The sequence below is a fragment of the Ranitomeya imitator genome, chromosome 5 (assembly GCF_032444005.1).
Source record: "Ranitomeya imitator isolate aRanImi1 chromosome 5, aRanImi1.pri, whole genome shotgun sequence".
Taxonomy (NCBI): Eukaryota; Metazoa; Chordata; class Amphibia; order Anura; family Dendrobatidae; genus Ranitomeya; species Ranitomeya imitator.
Genome location: NC_091286.1, coordinates 442,384,726 through 442,404,236, shown reverse-complemented (window position 1 = coordinate 442,404,236; position 19,511 = coordinate 442,384,726). Strand labels below are relative to the sequence as shown.

At 42.4% G+C, this 19,511-nt stretch overlaps 1 protein-coding gene across 2 annotated transcripts in view; it reads left to right on the top strand.

The window, feature by feature from the left end:
* Positions 1-19,511, top strand: part of LOC138638126 (probable cation-transporting ATPase 13A4) — a 355,111-nt gene that overhangs the window by 51,585 nt on the left and 284,015 nt on the right. For both annotated transcript variants that reach the window (XM_069727157.1, XM_069727156.1), the window contains exon 3: positions 7,061-7,189. In XM_069727157.1, the coding sequence (XP_069583258.1) occupies positions 7,061-7,189 (129 nt within the window). The remainder of the gene's footprint in view (positions 1-7,060; positions 7,190-19,511) is intronic.

Here is a 19,511-nt window from a genome sequence, read left to right as displayed (position 1 = left end):
CCCGTCTGAAGTTTGCTAGAGAGCATTTGGATGATCCAGAGGAGTTTTGGGAGAATGTCCTATGGTCTGATGAAACCAAACTGGAACTGTTTGGTAGAAACACAACTTGTCGTGTTTGGAGGAAAAAGAATACTGAGTTGCATCCATCAAACACCATACCTACTGTAAAGCATGGTGGTGGAAACATCATGCTTTGGGGCTGTTTCTCTGCAAAGGGGCCAGGACGACTGATCTGGGTACATGAAAGAATGAATGGGGCCATGTATCGTGAGATTTTGAGTGCAAACCTCCTTCCATCAGCAAGGGCATTGAAGATGAAACGTGGCTGGGTCTTTCAACATGACAATGATCCAAAGCACACCGCCAGGGCAACGAAGGAGTGGCTTCGTAAGAAGCATTTCAAGGTCCTGGAGTGGCCTAGCCAGTCTCCAGATCTCAACCTTATAGAAAACCTTTGGAGGGAGTTGAAAGTCCGTGTTGCCAAGCGAAAAGCCAAAAACATCACTGCTCTAGAGGAGATCTGCATGGAGGAATGGGCCAACATACCAACAACAGTGTGTGGCAACCTTGTGAAGACTTACAGAAAACGTTTGACCTCTGTCATTGCCAACAAAGGATATATTACAAAGTACTGAGATGAAATTTTGTTTCTGACCAAATACTTATTTTCCACCATAATATGCAAATAAATTGTTAAAAAAACAGACAATGTGATTTTCTGGATTTTTTTTCTCAGTTTGTCTCCCATAGTTGAGGTCTACCTAAGATGTAAATTACAGACGCCTCTCATCTTTTTAAGTGGTGGAACTTGCACTATTGCTGACTGACTAAATACTTTTTTGCCCCACTGTATATAGATTTTTAGGGACTCTATAGCGACTGGGTCTGTTCCGCAGGACTGGCGCATAGCAAATGTGGTGCCAATATTCAAAAAGGGCTCTAAAAGTGAACCTGGAAATTATAGGCCAGTAAGTCTAACCTCTATTGTTGGTAAAATATTTGAAGGGTTTCTGAAGGATGTTATTCTGGATTATCTCAATGAGAATAACTGTTTAACTCCATATCAGCATGGGTTTATGAGAAATTGCTCCTGTCAAACCAATCTAATCAGTTTTTATGAAGAGGTAAGCTATAGGCTGGACCACGGTGAGTCATTGGACGTGGTATATCTCGATTTTTCCAAAGCGTTTGATACCGTGCCGCACAAGAGGTTGGTACACAAAATGAGAATGCTTGGTCTGGGGGAAAATGTGTGTAAATGGGTTAGTAACTGGCTTAGTGATAGAAAGCAGAGGGTGGTTATAAATGGTATAGTCTCTAACTGGGTCGCTGTGACCAGTGGGGTACCGCAGGGGTCGGTATTGGGACCTGTTCTCTTCAACATATTCATTAATGATCTGGTAGAAGGTTTACACAGTAAAATATCGATATTTGCAGATGATACAAAACTATGTAAAGCAGTTAATACAAGAGAAGATAGTATTCTGCTACAGATGGATCTGGATAAGTTGGAAACTTGGGCTGAAAGGTGGCAGATGAGGTTTAACAATGATAAATGTAAGGTTATACATATGGGAAGAAGGAATCAATATCACCATTACACACTGAATGGGAAACCACTGGGTAAATCTGACAGGGAGAAGGACTTGGGGATCCTAGTTAATGATAAACTTACCTGGAGCAGCCAGTGCCAGGCAGCAGCTGCCAAGGCAAACAGGATCATGGGGTGCATTAAAAGAGGTCTGGATACACATGATGAGAGCATTATACTGCCTCTGTACAAATCCCTAGTTAGACCGCACATGGAGTACTGTGTCCAGTTTTGGGCACCGGTGCTCAGGAAGGATATAATGGTACTAGAGAGAGTACAAAGGAGGGCAACAAAATTAATAAAGGGGATGGGAGAACTACAATACCCAGATAGATTAGCGAAATTAGGATTATTTAGTCTAGAAAAAAGACGACTGAGGGGCGATCTAATAACCATGTATAAGTATATAAGGGGACAATACAAATATCTCGCTGAGGATCTGTTTATACCAAGGAAGGTGACGGGCACAAGGGGGCATTCTTTGCGTCTGGAGAGAAGGTTTTTCCACCAACATAGAAGCGGATTCTTTACTGTTAGGGCAGTGAGAATCTGGAATTGCTTGCCTGAGGAGGTGGTGATGGCGAACTCAGTCGAGGGGTTCATGAGATGCCTGGATGTCTTCCTGGAGCAGAACAATATTGTATCATACAATTATTAGGTTCTGTAGAAGGACATAGATATGGTGATTTATTATGATGGAATATAGGCTGAACTGGATGGACAAATGTCTTTTTTCGGCCTTACTAACTATGTTACTATGTTACTATGACCTGGTCTTTAATCTGAGCTGCTGTTAACCTGCTATTTCTGAGGCTGGTGACTCGGATAAACATCCTCAGGAGCAGAGGCGACTCTTGGTCTTCCTTTCCTGGGGCGGTCCTCATGTGAGCCAGTTTCTTTGTAGTGCTTGATGGTTTTTGCAACTGCACTTGGGGACACTTTCAAAGTTTTCTCAATTTTTCAGACTGACTGACCTTCATTTCTTAAAGTAATGATAGACACTAGGGTTGAGCGACTTTTCATTTTTTGAGGTCGAGTCGGGTTTCGCGAAACCCCACTTTCTCAAAAGTCGAGTCGAGTGATATCGGCCAATTATCTTGAAAAGTCGGGGTCAGGGGATCGGCTGAAACATGAAAACCAATGCAAGTCATTGGGAAATCTCTATATATTTATATTTACTTCAGCGCGATAATGTTGAAAAGCCAGTAATTCAATTGCCGGCTAATCATTTCTCCTTCCTAAACCCGACATGATATGAGACATGGTTTACATACAGTAAACCATGTCATATCCCCATTTTTTTACATATTCCACACTACTAATGTTAGTAGTGTGTATGTGCAAAATTTGGGCGCTGTAGCTATTAAATTTAAGGGTTAAATCACGGAAAAAATTGGCGTGGGCTCCCGCGCAATTTTCTCCGCCAGAATAGTAAAGCCAGTGACTGAAGGCAGATATTAATAGCCTGGAGAGGGTCCATGGTTATTGCCCCCCCCCTGACTAAAAACATCTGCCCCCAGCCACCCCAGAAAAGGCACATCTGTAAGATGCGCCTATTCTGGCACTTGGCCACTCTCTTCCCATTCCCGTGTAGCGGTGGGATATGGGGTAATGAAGGGTTACTGTTACCTTGCTGTTGTAAGGTGATATTAAGCCAGATTAATAATGGAGAGGCGTCAATTATGACACCTATCCATTATTAATCCAATTGTATGAAATGGTTAAAAAGCACACACACACATTATTACAGTCTTCTATGAGAAGGTGTGTCCAAACTTTTGGTCTGTACTGTATATCATGTCCAGAAGCTGTTTTGATTTTGTTCTACTGTTCTTAGAAAATAACTTTCTTGACATTTTCTGTTTAAGACTGCTGCTAAATTTCATTGTCTGATTACACAGATCAACTGTAATACCATCAGCAAGTTATTATTTAATTAACTAACTTTCTTATTGCTTCTGGGCCTATATGTGCAAGACACCTGTACGATACATGAATACAATTCTTGTGTTGTTCATGTTTAGCAATGTATACACTTTCCTTGCATTTTAGCTGGTACAACTCTTTCCTTCTGCTAGTGTGTGACCTTCCTTTGAGATTATACAGCTGTCATCTTTAAAGGGAACCTGTCACCTGAATTTGGCGGGACAGGTTTGCGGTCATATGGGTGGGGTTTTCGGGTGTTTGATTCACCCTTTCCTTACCCTCTGGCTGCATGCTGGCTGCAATATTGGGTTGAAGTTCATGCTGTGTCCTCCGAAGTACACGCCTGCGCAAGGCAATCTTGCACCTTGCGCAGGTGTGTACTTCGGAGGACACAGCATGAACTTCAACCCAATATTGCGGCCAGCATGCAGCCAGCGGGTAAGGAAAGGGTGAATCAAACACCCGAAAACCCCGCCCATATGACCGCAAACCTGTCCCACCAAATTCAGGTGACAGGTTCACCTTAAATGGAACTTCATTTCTTTTTCTTGTGAGTTTCTTCACAGATAATAGATTGCTTTCAAGAATAAGGACATAGAGTCTGTGATCTTTCCGATTTGTATTGGGGAGACTTGACAATTAATTTAACCATCCCCTATTCCTTCTAAATGCATATACTGACCATTAGCCAAGATCACATTATCTGAATTCCTTTGGTTAAGATTAGAGAAAAGGCTTCTGTCATTAGTCATATATTAGTCACAGTCATGCATGCTTTAATATACTTGAATTAACACTAAAATCAGCTTCAGTACTTAATGTGACATATTCTTCAGTAATGGCACTTTTAACACTTTGATAATTATTTTGCCTTTTCAGCTGATTTATTCTAGCTTTCCAGACATTGCAGTCAGCCTTTTGGGCACCCTGATTTCCTGCAAACAAACACATGTTTTCTACAAATGACTTTTATTTTGGGGTAGATCTTGGGTATTTAAAGGGACTCTGTCACCTGAATTTGGCGGGACTGGTTTTGGGTCATATGGGCGGAGTTTTTGGGTGTTTGATTCACCCTTTCCTTACCCGCTGGCTGCATGCTGGCTGCAATATTGGATTGAAGTTCATTCTCTGTCCTCCATAGTACACGCCTGCGCAAAGCAATCTTGCCTTGTGCAGGCATGTACTACAGAGGACAGAGAATGAACTTCAATCCAATATTGCAGCCAGCATGCAGCCAGCGGGTAAGGAAAGGGTGAATCACACACCTGAAAACTCCGCCCATATGACCCAAAACCAGTCCCGCCAAATTCTGGTGACAGGTTCCCTTTAAAGAGGATTCTGCTTTGGATACCCCACTGCTGCGTACACTTTCTGTCTTTTGCTTATACTAATCTACAAGCATTCCTCCGACGTAATGTAAGTTCATAATCTAGGCGACTATCTAGTACAGTTAAAAGTGTGTCATAGCTTTCTGGTAAACCGCTTAGTAGTAGTGCAGCAACATAGGTATCATTTAGATCTTCCCCAAAGCCCTTCAGGCGCTCCACAATTTGTATTCTATTTCTTATGTAATCCTGCATATCTTGGCCCTTATTTAGCTTAAACTGACACACCTTTCTCATTAAATAGAGCTTATTGCTGAGATTTATCCTTTCATGCACCTTCTGCAGCTCTTCCCACATTTCTTTTGCAGTTTCACATTTACATACTTGCACATATGATCATCATCTATACTGAGGGAGATAGTGTTTTGTGCTTTTTGATCCTTCTCTAATCAGTCTTCTGGTAGTGGGTCAGGTCTAGATTACTGTTCATATTTCTACGCACCTTCTCTCATCATTATTAGCATCTTTTTCCTTGAATTTCCAGGATTGGTAGTTCTAATTAGTCAGATTTGGCACTGTGAGCTTCACAGAGCTGCTGGGGGTGTCCATCTTTGCTTCTTCTTCTTCTTATACTGACTTTGGGTCTCTGGGTCCATGATCTCTGGGTCCATAACTTGTTGGCAGTAGATAAGGCTACTTTCACACTGGCGTTTTTTGCCAGACGTCGCAATGCGTCGTTTATGGCAAAAAACGCATCCTGCAAAGTTGTTTGCAGGATGCGTTTTTGCCCCATAGATTAACATTGGTGACGCATTGCGACGCTTTGCCACACATTGCAACCGTCGTGCAATGGTTGTGCCGTGTTGTGGCAGACCGCCGGGAGCAAAAAATGTAACGTTTTTTGCTCCAGATGGACCGCTTTTTCCGACCGCGCATGCGCGGCCGGAACTCCGCCCCCACCACCCCGCACCTCACAATGGGGCAGTGGATGCGCCGGAGAAATGCATCCGCTGCAACCGTTGCGCAGTGCGTCAAACGCTAGCCTCGGAATCTCTGCCTGACGCATTGCGACGGGGGGATTCCGACGCCAGTGTGAAAGTAGCCTAAGTCTCTGTACTGTCCAGCTGTTCAACAGTGAATATATGTTTATTCAAGAACAAAGATAACACAACTTACAACTGGTATTTCTGTTAGCTTGCAAAGTGAAAGTAAAGTGTGCCACAGCTACACACACAGTGAAAAGGAACTTCCTGGTTCTTTTTTTAACAGTGCTTTAATGGCAACATAACACTGTTCCTGGAGACTGAAACTAATGCACTATTAGACAGTAGGGTTGAGCGACTTTTACTTTTATAGGATCGGGTCGAGTTTCACGAAACCCGACTTTTTCAAAAGTCGGGTCGAGTGAAATCGGCCGATCCTATAAAAAAGTCGGGGTCGGCCGAAACACGAAACCCAATGCTGTGCATCCGAGGGTGAGTATATTCCTATTAGGTATATACTCCCCCTTCGGACGCGCCCTGCTTCTTTCCGGCAGCCTTCCTTCCTAAGAATCAGCGCTTGAAGGACCTTCGGTGACGTCGCGGCCTGTGATTGGTCGCGCGAGCGGTCACATGGGCGGTCGCGCGACCAATCACAAGCCGCGACGTCATCTAAGGCCCTTCACGCGCTGAGGCTGCCGGTTAGTACCAGGGCGCGTCAGAGGGTAAGTATAGCAATATTTTTTATTTTAATTCTTTATTTTACACTTAAATATGGATTCCGATACCGATTTCCGATATTGCAAACATATCGGAACTCGGGATCGGAATTCCGATACCAGATTCAGAAGATCGCCGACCTCATGGCCGACCCCACACAGGGGTCGGGTCGGGTTTCATGAAACCCAACTTTGCCAAAAGTCGGCGACTTCTGAAAATGACCGACCCGTTTCGCTCAACCCTATTAGACAGTAATAAATAATAGTTGATGCAAAATACATTATATTAAGAATTATTCCAACGTTTAGAGAGTAGAATTTTTATAGGATTGAGGATACATTGCTTAAAAATGTAAAACTTTAGTTACTCCTTAATGCTTATTGTACGCATTATTACTTACAAAACTTCACCCTGAATTTTTCTTCCTGCAAATTCTTTTTCCTGCATCTTTTGTAAGTCTCCAAATGTAAAATTACGTTGTCTTAAGTATTACTCATGCCATTATTTTTTCATGTTAGGATGAGTTGAAACGATACTCCAGAAAAAAGGTTGAGTGGACCAATGTGTATGAGCTGACATCAAGTGAATTCTTACATGGGGATGACAACTGTATTATGAACAAATCAATCATAAAGCCAGAAATGAAGGTAAATGCATACATTGACTAGCAGTTTATTTTGTTCATGATATGATGAACTCTTTGTGGACTGTGCTTTTCATTTTAGTACTTAATTAGTTCCCCCTTATTGGGAAGTGGCAGGCAGGTTTGGAAAAAAATGATAATATTCTTATGGATGAATATATCCTTTATGACAAAGCAATATGAGGTAATTAATCAAAGTGATTGCACCACAAAAAGGTCGTAGCAAAGCAGAAAAATTCTTCCATAACTCCAAGTTGCCCAAAATTTTGTGATCTTTGCCACTTTCACGCCACTTAGGATTAGGTCAACTTAAATGGGCAGAGTTAGGGAGGAGCTGCAATAGGACAAGGTGTGGTTACGCCCAAACTGGCAATTCATTAAACCTGCCAGCATTTTCTATACCATAAATGCTACTCCAGTCACTGATTGGATTATCATTTCTGCCATAGCACACAGCAGTGCACAACCAATTAGTAAAGGCACTGAATTCCTTTAGTTTCTGACACATCTTAATGAATTTGAGACAATATACTCTATCAGGACTGGTGTAGCACAAGCTTTCACTATGCCAATCTTATTGAATCAGCCTCTACAGGTCTAAAAAAACATTATTCCCTCATTTCAGCAGCTTTTAACCACATTACATAAAATTAGGTGTCAGAATTTATAGATTCCTCTCTGCAAAGACTGCATTCCAATGTAGTGAAAATTTTCTGCAAGGTTAAGCACTTATTAGTAGATAGTTGCTAACTACTTGCTTGTTCTGCCATGTGCCAATATCTCCTGGCTCGGAGAGGTCACATGACTGCTCTTAGCACTGACTCTCCCACTATCTGTGACATCATGTCAACAGAGCAGTTCCTTCTTTTCCACTCTGCTTTTGATCAGTGAGGTGGGACAAGTCTAATATTGACATTGATGCCCAGCAAAGGCGCTCAAAATCACTTCCAGGCATCTGGATAAATAGCGAGGGGCCAGGTGTCAATCAACACCATGTCCACAGTGATGCCTCATAGACAGAACATCAAAGTAGAAAAAAAGGAACTGCTCTGTTGACACATGACACAAGTTGGCAAGTCTCAGCAAGTGAGAAAATTGCCATGAGGAGCAGTCACATTAATCTCTCTATGACCACATCAAGCCGGTAGAGATAGCCACATAAGAAAAAAAAAAGGCTGGAATAACCCTTTAACTTATTTTTTTGTGTAACACCTTGAATCACACTGAAACAAACAAATGTTCTATATTAGCTCATTATCTATTGTGATTTATTTTCAATGCACATGAATAGATCTGGAGTCTAGCCTCTTTGGAAGCCAATAAGGAAAGAAAAATGTAATGCCAAATGGCGAATGTGTGACGCAATTTACTTTTATTTGAGACAATTTGTAAAGTTTTTAAACAGAGGACACATCCTCAGTTTTTCCAGAAGCATGGCCACTGAAGCTGTGTACTCAGCATATGGACTTTTAATAGGTCTTGAAAATAAACTGATTGTTTTCGGAGTTTGTTATTTGGAGCTGGAGTTTTCATTATTTCTTAACTTTACATCTCAGTCATCACAACTATTTGTTTCCTCCTCATAGTGGTGAAATTGAAAAAAGCAAACACAATTACAGGAACTTTACAGGCTTAATGAAATTAAATAAATTATTACTGAACCTTGAGTCACCGGGTAGGTTTCCATTGTTACAGCAGTAGCTATAAAAGGTGTGCACTAATCCCATCCACGATTATCTATATTGGCATAACCACTTGCCACGTGAGACTTTTACTAGTGTAAGCATTTGCCAATTTGGCAGACTGGAGTTTGAATTAGCTTGAATGTAAATGTTTCCTTAATCTAAAATGTATGGGCAGATCTCAAACTTGGCAGACAGTAGTCATTGTGTCCTGGGATAATACCTCAGTGTTAGATTCTCAGAAGAGACCATAAACCAAACAGTACACCGCTTTTTTTAGAATTCTGTAAATTCTAAATGAAAAAGACCAGTTCTTTGGCTGCTATACAGTATCACATTTATTGACTGGCCAAGAATACTAAGCGGCAGCCAGACACCTTTTATCTCCAAGTCTCTGCCATGCTAGATGGTTATGACTGAGTTAGTCTTACATTATTCATAGTTTATCCTGAGATAACCTTAGGCACCTCACCAGTACACACCCTGAATTGCAGGGGGAACATTGCAGTAGTGCTGCAGTTTAAGTCTGTGTGCAGAAATAATTTTTTGAAGACTTTTTTTTAGTTATCTCCAAAAAATATATGAAAAATCGCTCAAAAAATGCTTTAAATAATCTTTACATCCATTTTTCAGTTTTTAAGTACAGTATTTGGTGAGTTTTTTTTACCTCAGTATTTGTCAAAGTCAAAACTAGGAGTGGAACAGTCAGTGGAAAAGAATAATAGAAACATGTCACCACTTCTGCATTTGGCACCCACTCCTGGTTTTTGCTTACACATACTAAGGTAAAATACTGACCAAATACTCAACGTGTGCTCATGGTCTTATTATAAAGTCACATTGTATTCATATGTTTCTTGTTTTGAGCTATTTTAATTTGATATTTTGAAAAACTCAGGAAAAAGGAAAGCGCATGTTACTTTTTTAAATCAGCTTCTGATGGAATCCGCTTCAAACTAGGCTGAAAAAAATGCTCCAGAACCAATAATTCTAAGGGTAGGTGCACACATTATCTTTTTGGTGTGTGTGAACCTACCTAGGTTTTCAGGAGGAATTGCTCTGGCATCTTTGTCCTTAAGCGTCATTTTTATGCATCTTTTTTGTAGTTTCCTCTGAGCTTTTTCAAACATTTTTTACTTTATTGTGTAAACTAATGAGCAGCTTTAAGATAAAAAGCCGCCTGAAGAATGGTCGGGTCATTTCTTTTAACTACATTGAATCTTTGGAACCCTGAAGCAATGAAAATAAGCTAAAAAAATTAATATATGCACAGCGAGACATTTTTAAATATAAATGTATATGTTCATTCTTTTCAGCCTTAATTTAGCATTTCTCCGATGATTTTTGGAGCAGACCCGCCTGAAAAATACATTGTGTGCATACCACCCTAAAACACTTAAAAATTATTTGAAACTGCTTCAGGAAATAAAAAAATCCTCCAAATATGCACCAAAGAAGGAACACTCACTGAAACAGTTACCAAAAATATAAAAATATTTCAGAAAAAAATTTGTGCTTATACCCTTAATCACTCCTACATGCCACACACTAGACCACAGACTGTACATGAGTCAATAGTGTGATGCAGCAGCAAAAAGGCAAACACAAATCTGGGATGTATTAAGAGAAGCATAGAGTCTGCATCACATTAAGTAATTATCCCCCTTTACTCCTCCTTGATCAGACCTCATCTAAAATACTGTGTCCAGTTCTGGACACCACATTTAAAAAAGATATAGAAAAACTGGAGAAAGTTCAGAGAAGAACTACCAGGATGGTGAGCCGACTGGAAAATATGTCCTACAAAGAACGATTATAGGATCTGGGAAAGTTTAGCTTGCAAAAAAGAAGACTAAGAGTAGACTTAATAGGTGTCTACAAATATTTGAAGGGATGTCACGGTGCTGAGGGATCATCCTTATTTTCACTTGCACATAGAACCACGAGAAGCAATGTGTAATGCCCATAGGTGGTTTAAGTAGTTCATGGACTAACACATGGCTGGACCTGCCTAGGAAGGGGCATAGCTAAGCGGCCACTTGGTGTTCACTGAAGATTCTGAAGGTGGAGATAGCCTGGACTGCAGATAGCCAGCAGGTACCACTCCTAGGTAGAACCCAGTACTGCAGCTGTTGACCCCAGGGGTCAGATTCACTAACATTGATTAAGGAGTAGGGCTCCATTCAGACTATTAAGTTCTAACTCCTCTACAGAAATGTTACTGACACGGATTCAGACGACGTTCAGACTGGCACTTGTCACACACGGACCAGGGATGCAGGTTCAGGCACTGGCCATACAATGACCAGGGGAAAAGGTACAGGCACTGGCTGCACACAGAACAGAAGAGTAGGTTTAGGCACTGGTTGCACACGGACCAGGGGTTCGGGTTCAGGACCCTGACCACACCGGGAGCACGTATTTGGATTCAGGACACTGGCCACAAACAGACCACAACTCACTAGTAGAAGACACTACACACTAATGAATATTGTTGCTTTGCTTTGAGCAATCTTGCAGGTGAACCCTGTTACTAAATGCCATCCAGTCATTCTCTGAGGAATTTTAATATGTTCGTGCCCTGCCTCTTTAAGAATGGGGAGGCCACACTAGGAGTGCTGCCAGGAAGTGATGCATGCATAAGCAGGAGGCATACCAGAAAAGGGGGATCATGTCACGGGGTCGGAGCAGTGAGTATGCCAGCGTCCCTGCATTGAGGGGGAAAGGGAACCATGCAAGGGCGCTGGCAATGGCATTATACAATGTATTGAAACTGAAAGGAATATGATACAGATTAGATATTAGAAAAACTTTTTGACAGTGAGGGTGATAAATGAGTGGAACAAGCTGCCACAAGAGGTGGTGAGTTCTTCTTCAATGGAAGTCTTCAAACAGAGTCTGCTAAATACGATCCCTGTTAACCTCACAGGGGGATCGAAGAACACTAATTTGGTAAGTAGCTAACAGTGGTCACACAGTCAGCATCAGCACTCAAACAACTCCTCTCTGGAGGTGCCGCAATTCTAATGGCTAGATTTCAGCCCTAAATCCCTACAAACTCCACTCCGGAGGTGCCAGAATTCTAACGGCTTACCGCTGACCCTGAGCACATGCTGAAAAAGACCACGCTGTTGCAATGTCTCATTCACACATGGAAAGTGGTTGATAGTAGCGCACCGGCATGCGCCTCTGAGAGCCTTTTATATGTATAGCTCAAGTCCAGTCAGACAGGACCTTGCCCTTGGACTAATCTGGAGCTGCTGCATCACCAGAGCAGCTGACAACCGACCACAAATTAGACATTGCCACATCACGAGCATGTTCAGTAGGGTGATTTCTGGACTTGGCTGCAGAGCCAGCAGTAACCAAACGAATAGCATGAGCCTGAGCAAGATGCTTGGACCAACATCTATACTCAGCAGCACCTGCAGGGGCCAATGCTGGATGGGAGACCACAGATGCAGGAAAGGTTAGGGATCTGCCCCATGCAGCGGGAGAATCCTGGCACCTAACACCAATTTACCCCAACAATAAACCACTCAGAGGCACTGAAAAACACCTGCAAATGCCATTTGTAGAAACAGACACCTGATATTGATCTATTGTTGTGCAATTTCCAGTTTTATTTAATTTAGTGCATATGAAACCATATAATTACTGTGGTCTGGTTGTATTACTTTACATTGATCAACATCTGCCGTGTTCTTGGCTATGCTGCCAGCCTATCTAAGTCTTTCTGTAACAATTTAAAATCAAGCTATATTGTAATACCCTACAATGTTTATTAACATTTATAGAAATTTACACATTCACAAGATTAATCAAAAGGGGCTTAAACGGAATCTGTCACCAGGTTTTGGCCACCTATTCTGAGACCAGCATAATGTAGAGAGAGATTTCTGATTCTAGCAACATAGCACTTACCTGGCATTTTTTACAAAATCGCTCATATATTAGTAGGAGATTATTACTTGAGTATTAGTACATTTTCTGTCATGCATTCTTTCATATTATTGAGCTCTGTAAAAACCCTGCACCACAACTGATTCACAGCTTCATAGAACAGCATTATTTACTGCTTTTTAACAGATGTGCATCATGGAGTCAAACCATTGCTATATCTCATGCCATGCTGACTTAGTTGTAATAATATCACTTGCACAGATAGATGTGTATTACAGCTGGGTGGCACGGGAAACATAGGAGAGGCCAGAAAACTGCAGTGTTGGCCAAGTTCAGTAATTGGTCAGTATTTGACTTACAGATAATGATGTAAAATACTGACTAAACACTAAACCTGTGAATGGAGCCCGCCTGTCATAGTAGTCACAAACAGAAGAATAAATGTGTTAGGGGTCGAGTTCCCACCTCTGCACAGGGGGAATCTCGGGCCATCTCCGCTGCAGTCTCCCATTCTTCTCCTGCCGCAGTGGAGCCTGCTCAGCGGAGACGTCAGTCCCAGCATCTCGCTCAGTCTGACTCTGTACAAAGAGTTACTGCTGCATTTCCTGCTTCTGCCATTGGAGTCAGTGCTGGGCAGCGGCGAGCAGACGCTTCTGGGACTAAGTCCTGCTTTTCTCGTTCTGAGCATGCCCAAAGTAAGATCTCTCAGTGGAGATCGAAGGTCACATGATCAGTTTCTGCACCTAAGGCCATTGGTCCTTTCAGGAAGGTCCTGTAGGTGCTCATGCTCTGTGGCAGCCTCTCATTGGTCCTTCTAGGAAGGTCCTGTAGGTGCTGCAACTATTTAAGGCTCGCATGGCCGCACGGCCATGCACTAGTATTGTTCTATGTTATGTGTTTTGCGCCAGTGTGGTCACGTAAGAGTGTGTTCAGGGACCCGGCTGAAATAAGCCCCTAGAATGCTGGCACCTCCGGCGAGGAGATTGTGTTTGTATGTATTCAGGGACCTGGCTGAAATAAGCCCCTAGAATGCTGGCACATCCGGCGAGGAGTTTTGTGTGCATGCGTGACCACTGACTGCTCTCTGTTTGGGCAGTTAGCCTGCGCTTCTGTGAAGTCTAGCAGGGCACAGTGCTTTGCATTCACGGCTACTCGGTGAATTAACTGAGTTAGTCCATACCGCCATATAGTGCCACCGTTTGCTAGCAGCAGGTTCTCATGCACTCCTATTAGAGTTGATTCATTTACTGCAAACTCCGTAAGTGTTCCTTTTTTCTACCCCAACAACACCATCACTAGCCAGCAACCTCTAATAACCAAAGCAGTGATCCCCATCCTACTTCTACAGTGGGGAAACAAAGTATTTAGTCAGCCACCAATTGTGAAAGTTCTATCACTTAAAGAGATGAGAGAGGCCTGTAATTGACATCATAGGTAGACCACAACTATGAGAGTCAAAATGAGAAAACAAATCCACAAAATTACCCTGTCTGATATGGCAAGATTTATTTTGCAAATTTTACATTTTTTTTGGAGCAATCTATTTTTATTTTATAAAAATTGTGACAGAGAGAGAGAACTCATGTGATATCAGGTGTGATATTGAATGCTTGAGCAGCACTATTTTTATAGACATTAAAAATGTAAGGTACTTAGTTGGCGTTTTTTGGTCATAGAGGATACCAGAAGGGGACCAGCCCCGAACAGGCTGCCTCTTTCTGAGGTGCAGAACACCGGTAGCAGGAACACCGAGGTAGTAAGGACCTTTACGCCTTACTTCAGAGACTGGCAGGACAGCTACAGTAATTGTATGTTACCTGTCTGCACCTACACCCAGGAGGCATGATAACACCCCACAGAGCTGGGTTATCTAAGAGACCCTATAAACAGGCTCAAGTCACCAGTCATACAGGTTTTGTCCTATCCTATGCGGGGGACAGAGAGAGAGACACTACATCTGTGAGGACCTTATTTGAAGCTTATGCAGTAAGGGACTACACCACTACAGCACACGGGAAGGCTATTGATTTCCACTTGGACAAGGGGACTCTGGACTTGCCTCTGATCCGGCCGGACTCTGCCTGCCCTGTGGTCTGGTGCCCTGGACTGTGGATGCTGAAGTCTTCAGTAAAAGTAAAGAGACTGCAACTTTGTGTCCTCGTTCTTCACTGCGCCATTCTCCATTTACCATCTACACACTGGGAAGCCCTGGGGATATACTTCACCTGTGGGAAGGTATACCATCTAGATGCCATAACATGACCCCAGCGGACCCCTTATAGCACCCGAATTCCACAGCTGGTGTCACAAACATAAACTTTATCCCTTTAAAGACCTTTACCTTTTATACGGACGTCCCAGGGCCACGGACCGGGTCAGCCACCGTGACATTCCAAATTGAGCCGACCGGACCCGGTACTGAGTACCCCACAGACCCTGATGGGGCGCTCCACATACTTCCAGCCATAGCCCGTCCAGTGGGCGCAGCCTTGCTCCATGCACTTGTATAGAGCAAAGCCTCACCCTGACTAGTGACACAACTGTGGGTGTGTGTCTGACTTGACGATCCCTGGCTGGGAGTATGTACAGTGGGGAAAATAAGCATTTGATACACTACCAATTTTGCTAGTTTTCCACCTACAAAAAAAATGTAGAGGTCTGTAATTTTTATTGTTGGTACACATCGACTGTCAGAGAAAGAATGTTAAAAAAAATCCAGAAAATCTCAATGCATGATTTTAACATAATTACTTTTCATGAAATAAGTATTTGATGCAATAGAAAAACAGAGCGTCATATTTGGTACAGAAACAATTACAGATGTTTCATGTAGTTTCGGGGCTGTTGATGGGCAACATTCAGTTTCAGCTCACTTCAAAGATTCTCTATTGGTTTCAGGTCTGGAGACTGGCCACACTTTCCAAGACTCTGAAATGCTTCTTATGGAGTTCCTCATTTGTTGCCATGGCTCTGTGTTTCGGTTCATTGTCCATCGACGACCTGTCTTCAATGCTCTTAAGGTACCTTCACACTAAACGATATCGCTAGCAACCCGTGACGTTGCAGCGTCCTGGCTAGCGATATCGTTTAGTTTGACACGCAGCAGCGATCAGAATCCTGCTGTGATGTCGTTGGTCGGGGCTAGAGGGCCAGACCTTTCTTTGGTCGCTGGCTCTCCCGCTGACATCGCTGAATCGGCGTGTGTGACACCGATTCAGCGATGTCTTCGCTGGTAACCAGGGTAAACATCGGGTTACTAAGCGCGGGGCCGCGCTTAGTAACCCGATGTTTACCCTGGTTACCATCCTAAAAGTAAAAAAATCAAACGCTACATACTTACCTACCGCTGTCTGTCCCCGGCGCTCTGCTTCTCTGCTCTGGCTGTGAGCACAGCGGCCGGAAAGCAGAGCGGTGACGTCACCGCTCTGCTTTCCGGCTGCCCGGCGCTCACAGCCAGAGCAGAGAAGCAAAGCGCCGGGGACAGACAGCAGAAGGTAAGTATGTAGCGTTTGTTTTTTTTACTTTTAGGATGGTAACCAGGGTAAACATCGGGTTACTAAGCGCGGCCCTGCGCTTAGTAACCCGATGTTTACCCTGGTTACCGGCATCGTTGGTCGCTGGAGAGCGGTCTGTGTGACAGCTCTCCAGCGACCAAACAGCGACGCTGCAGCGATCCGGATCGTTGTCTGGATCGCTGCAGCGTTGTTTAGTGTGAAAGTACCTTTACTGAGGGAAGGAGGTTGTTGGGAAAAAATCTGCTGATACTTAACTTCATCCATCCTCATTTCAATACTGTGCGGTCATCCTGTCCCCTTTGCAGAAAAGCACCCCAAAAATATGATGTTTCCCCCACAATGCTTCATGATTGGGACAGTGGTCGTGGGATTGTATTCATCCTTCTTCCTCCAAACACTGCGAATTGAGTTGATACCAAAAAGTTGTATTTTGTTCTCATCTGACAAGATGACCATCTCCCATGCCTCCTCTAGATTGTAATCCTTTATGGCGTAGTGTATTACTAGGCCATATTTTACAATTCTGACCAGTGTCAATGTATGAGTTTATAACTCTGAAACGCTTCAAGGAATCTCACTGATTCTGATAATGTTTTCTCGTGACATATTGTACTTTATGATGGTGGTAAAATTTGTTCAATATGACTTGCATTAAATTGTGAAAATATCGTAAATTTGACGAAAATTTAGAAAATGTTGCAATTTTTGAACTTTTCATTTTTGTGCCCTTAAATAGGTATAAAATAGTTAATAAATAAAATTTCCCTCATGTCTACTTTACATCAGCACAATTTTTGAAGCAATGTTTATTTTTTTAGGAAATTGTAAGACTTAAAATTTGACCAGTGATTTCTAATTTTTCCAACAAACTTTACCAAATTTAAAGTGACATTGAGGGGCTTATGTGACAGAAAATGCCCGAAAGTGTTACCATTGAAACAACTGCACCCCTCAAGATGTTCAAATCTACATTCAAGAATTTTATTAACCATTCCGGTGCTTCACAGGAATTAATGGAAGGTGGAAGGAAAAAATGAACATTTTACTTTTTTCACAAAAGTTTTCATTTAGACCCAAATATTTTTAGTTTCACAAGGGTAACAGGAAATATTGGATGCCGAAATTTGTTGCACATTTTCTCCTGAGTACTTCAATAACCAATATGTTGAGAAAAACATTTTTTGTGCACACAGCAGAGCTCGGAAGGGAATGAGCACCTTTTGACTTTTTGAATATAAAATTTGCTGGAATAATTAGCAGACATGTCGCGTTTGGAGAGCCCCTAATGTGCCTAAACAGTGGAAACCTCTCACATTTTGGAAAGTGGACCCTTCAGGGAACTTATCTGGATGTGTGGTGAGCACCTTGAACCCTCAGTTGATTTACAGAAGTTTATAACGTTGAGCCGTGAAAATAAAAATTAAAAATCACACTTTCCTCACAAATACAGTTGTGCTCAAAATTTTACATACCCTGGTAGACTTTTTGCTTTCTTAGCCTTTTTTCAGAGAATATGAATGATAACACCAAAACTTTTTCTCCACTCATGGTTAATGGTTGATTGAAGCCATTTTTTGTCAAATTACTGGCTTTCTCTTTTTAACCCCTTCCCGCCGCGGCCCTTTTTCGTTTTTGCGTTTTCATTTTTCGCACCCCTCCTTCCCAGAGCCATAATTTTTTTTATTTTTCCGACGAGTTGTACTTTTGAAAGACACCATTGGTTTTACCATGTCTTGTACTAGAAAACGGGAAACAAATTCCAAGTGAAGAGAAATTGCAAAAAAAGTGCAATCCCACACTGGTTTTTTTATTGGCTTTTTTGCTAGGTTCACTATATGCTAAAACTGACCTGCCATTATGATTCTCCAGGTCATTATGAGATGATAGACACCTAACATGTCTAGGTTATTTTTTATCTAAGTGGTGAAAAAAAATTCAAAACTTTGCTAAAAAACAATGTGCCATTTTCTGATACCCGTAGAGTCTCCAGTTTTCGTGATCTGGGGTCGGCTTAATTTTTGCGTGCCGAAATGATGATTTTAATGATACCACTTTTGTGCAGATACGTTCTTTTGATCGCCCGTTATTGCATTTTAATTCAATGTCGTGGCGACCAAAAAAACGCTATTCTGGCGTTATTAATTTTTTCTCGCTACGCTGTTTAGCGATCAGGTTAATGCTTTTTTTAATTGATGGATTGGGCGATTCTGAATGCGGCGATACCAAATATGTGTAGGTTTGATTTTTTTAATTGTTTTATTTTGGATGGGGCAAAAGGGGGGTGATTTAAACTTTTAAAAGTTTTTTTATTTTTTTCATATTTTTAAAAACGTTTTTTTTTACTTGTGCCATGCTTCAATAGCCTCCATGGGAGGCTAGAAGCTGGCACAACTCGATTGGCTCTGCTACATAGAAACGATCATCAGATCACTGTTATGTAGCTGAAATGCAGGCTTACTATGAGGGCCGACCACAGAGGGGCGCTCACGGCAGGCCGGCATCAGTTACCATAGAGGTCTCAAGGACCTCTATGGTTACCATCCTGATGCATCGCTGACCCCTGATCATGTGACGGGGTCAGTGATGCGCTCATTTCCGGCCGCGCGTCCGGAAGCGCCGGTTAATTGCCGCTGTCAGCGTTTGACAGCGGCATTTAACAGGTTAATAGCGGCGGGTGAATTGTGATTTCCCCCGCCGCTATTGCGTGCACATGTCAGCTGTACAAAACAGCTGACATGTCGCGACTTTGATGTGGGCTCACCGTCGAAGCCCACATCAAAGCAGGGGACCCGACATGCGCAGTACTAGTACGGCGCATGTCGAGAAGGGGTTAAATCATAATGACAACCCAAAACATCAAAATGATCCTGATCAAAAGTTTACATACCCCATTTCTTAATACTGTGTATTGCTCCCTCTAATATCAAAGACAGCTTGAAGTCTTTTATGGTAGTTGTGGAGGAAGTTCATGTGGATGAAGTTTCTCAGATGGTAAAGCTGCCCACTCTTCTTGGCAAAATACCTCCAGTTCCTGTAAATTCCTGGGCTGTCTAGCATGAACTGCGCACTTTAGATCTCCCCAAAGTGGCCCAATGATATTGAGGTCAGGAGACTGAGATGGCCATTCCAGAACCTTCACTTTTTTATGCTGTAGCCAATGGCAGGTCAACTTGGCCTTGTGTTTTGGATTGTTGTCATTCTGGAACATCCAATTACGTCCCATGCA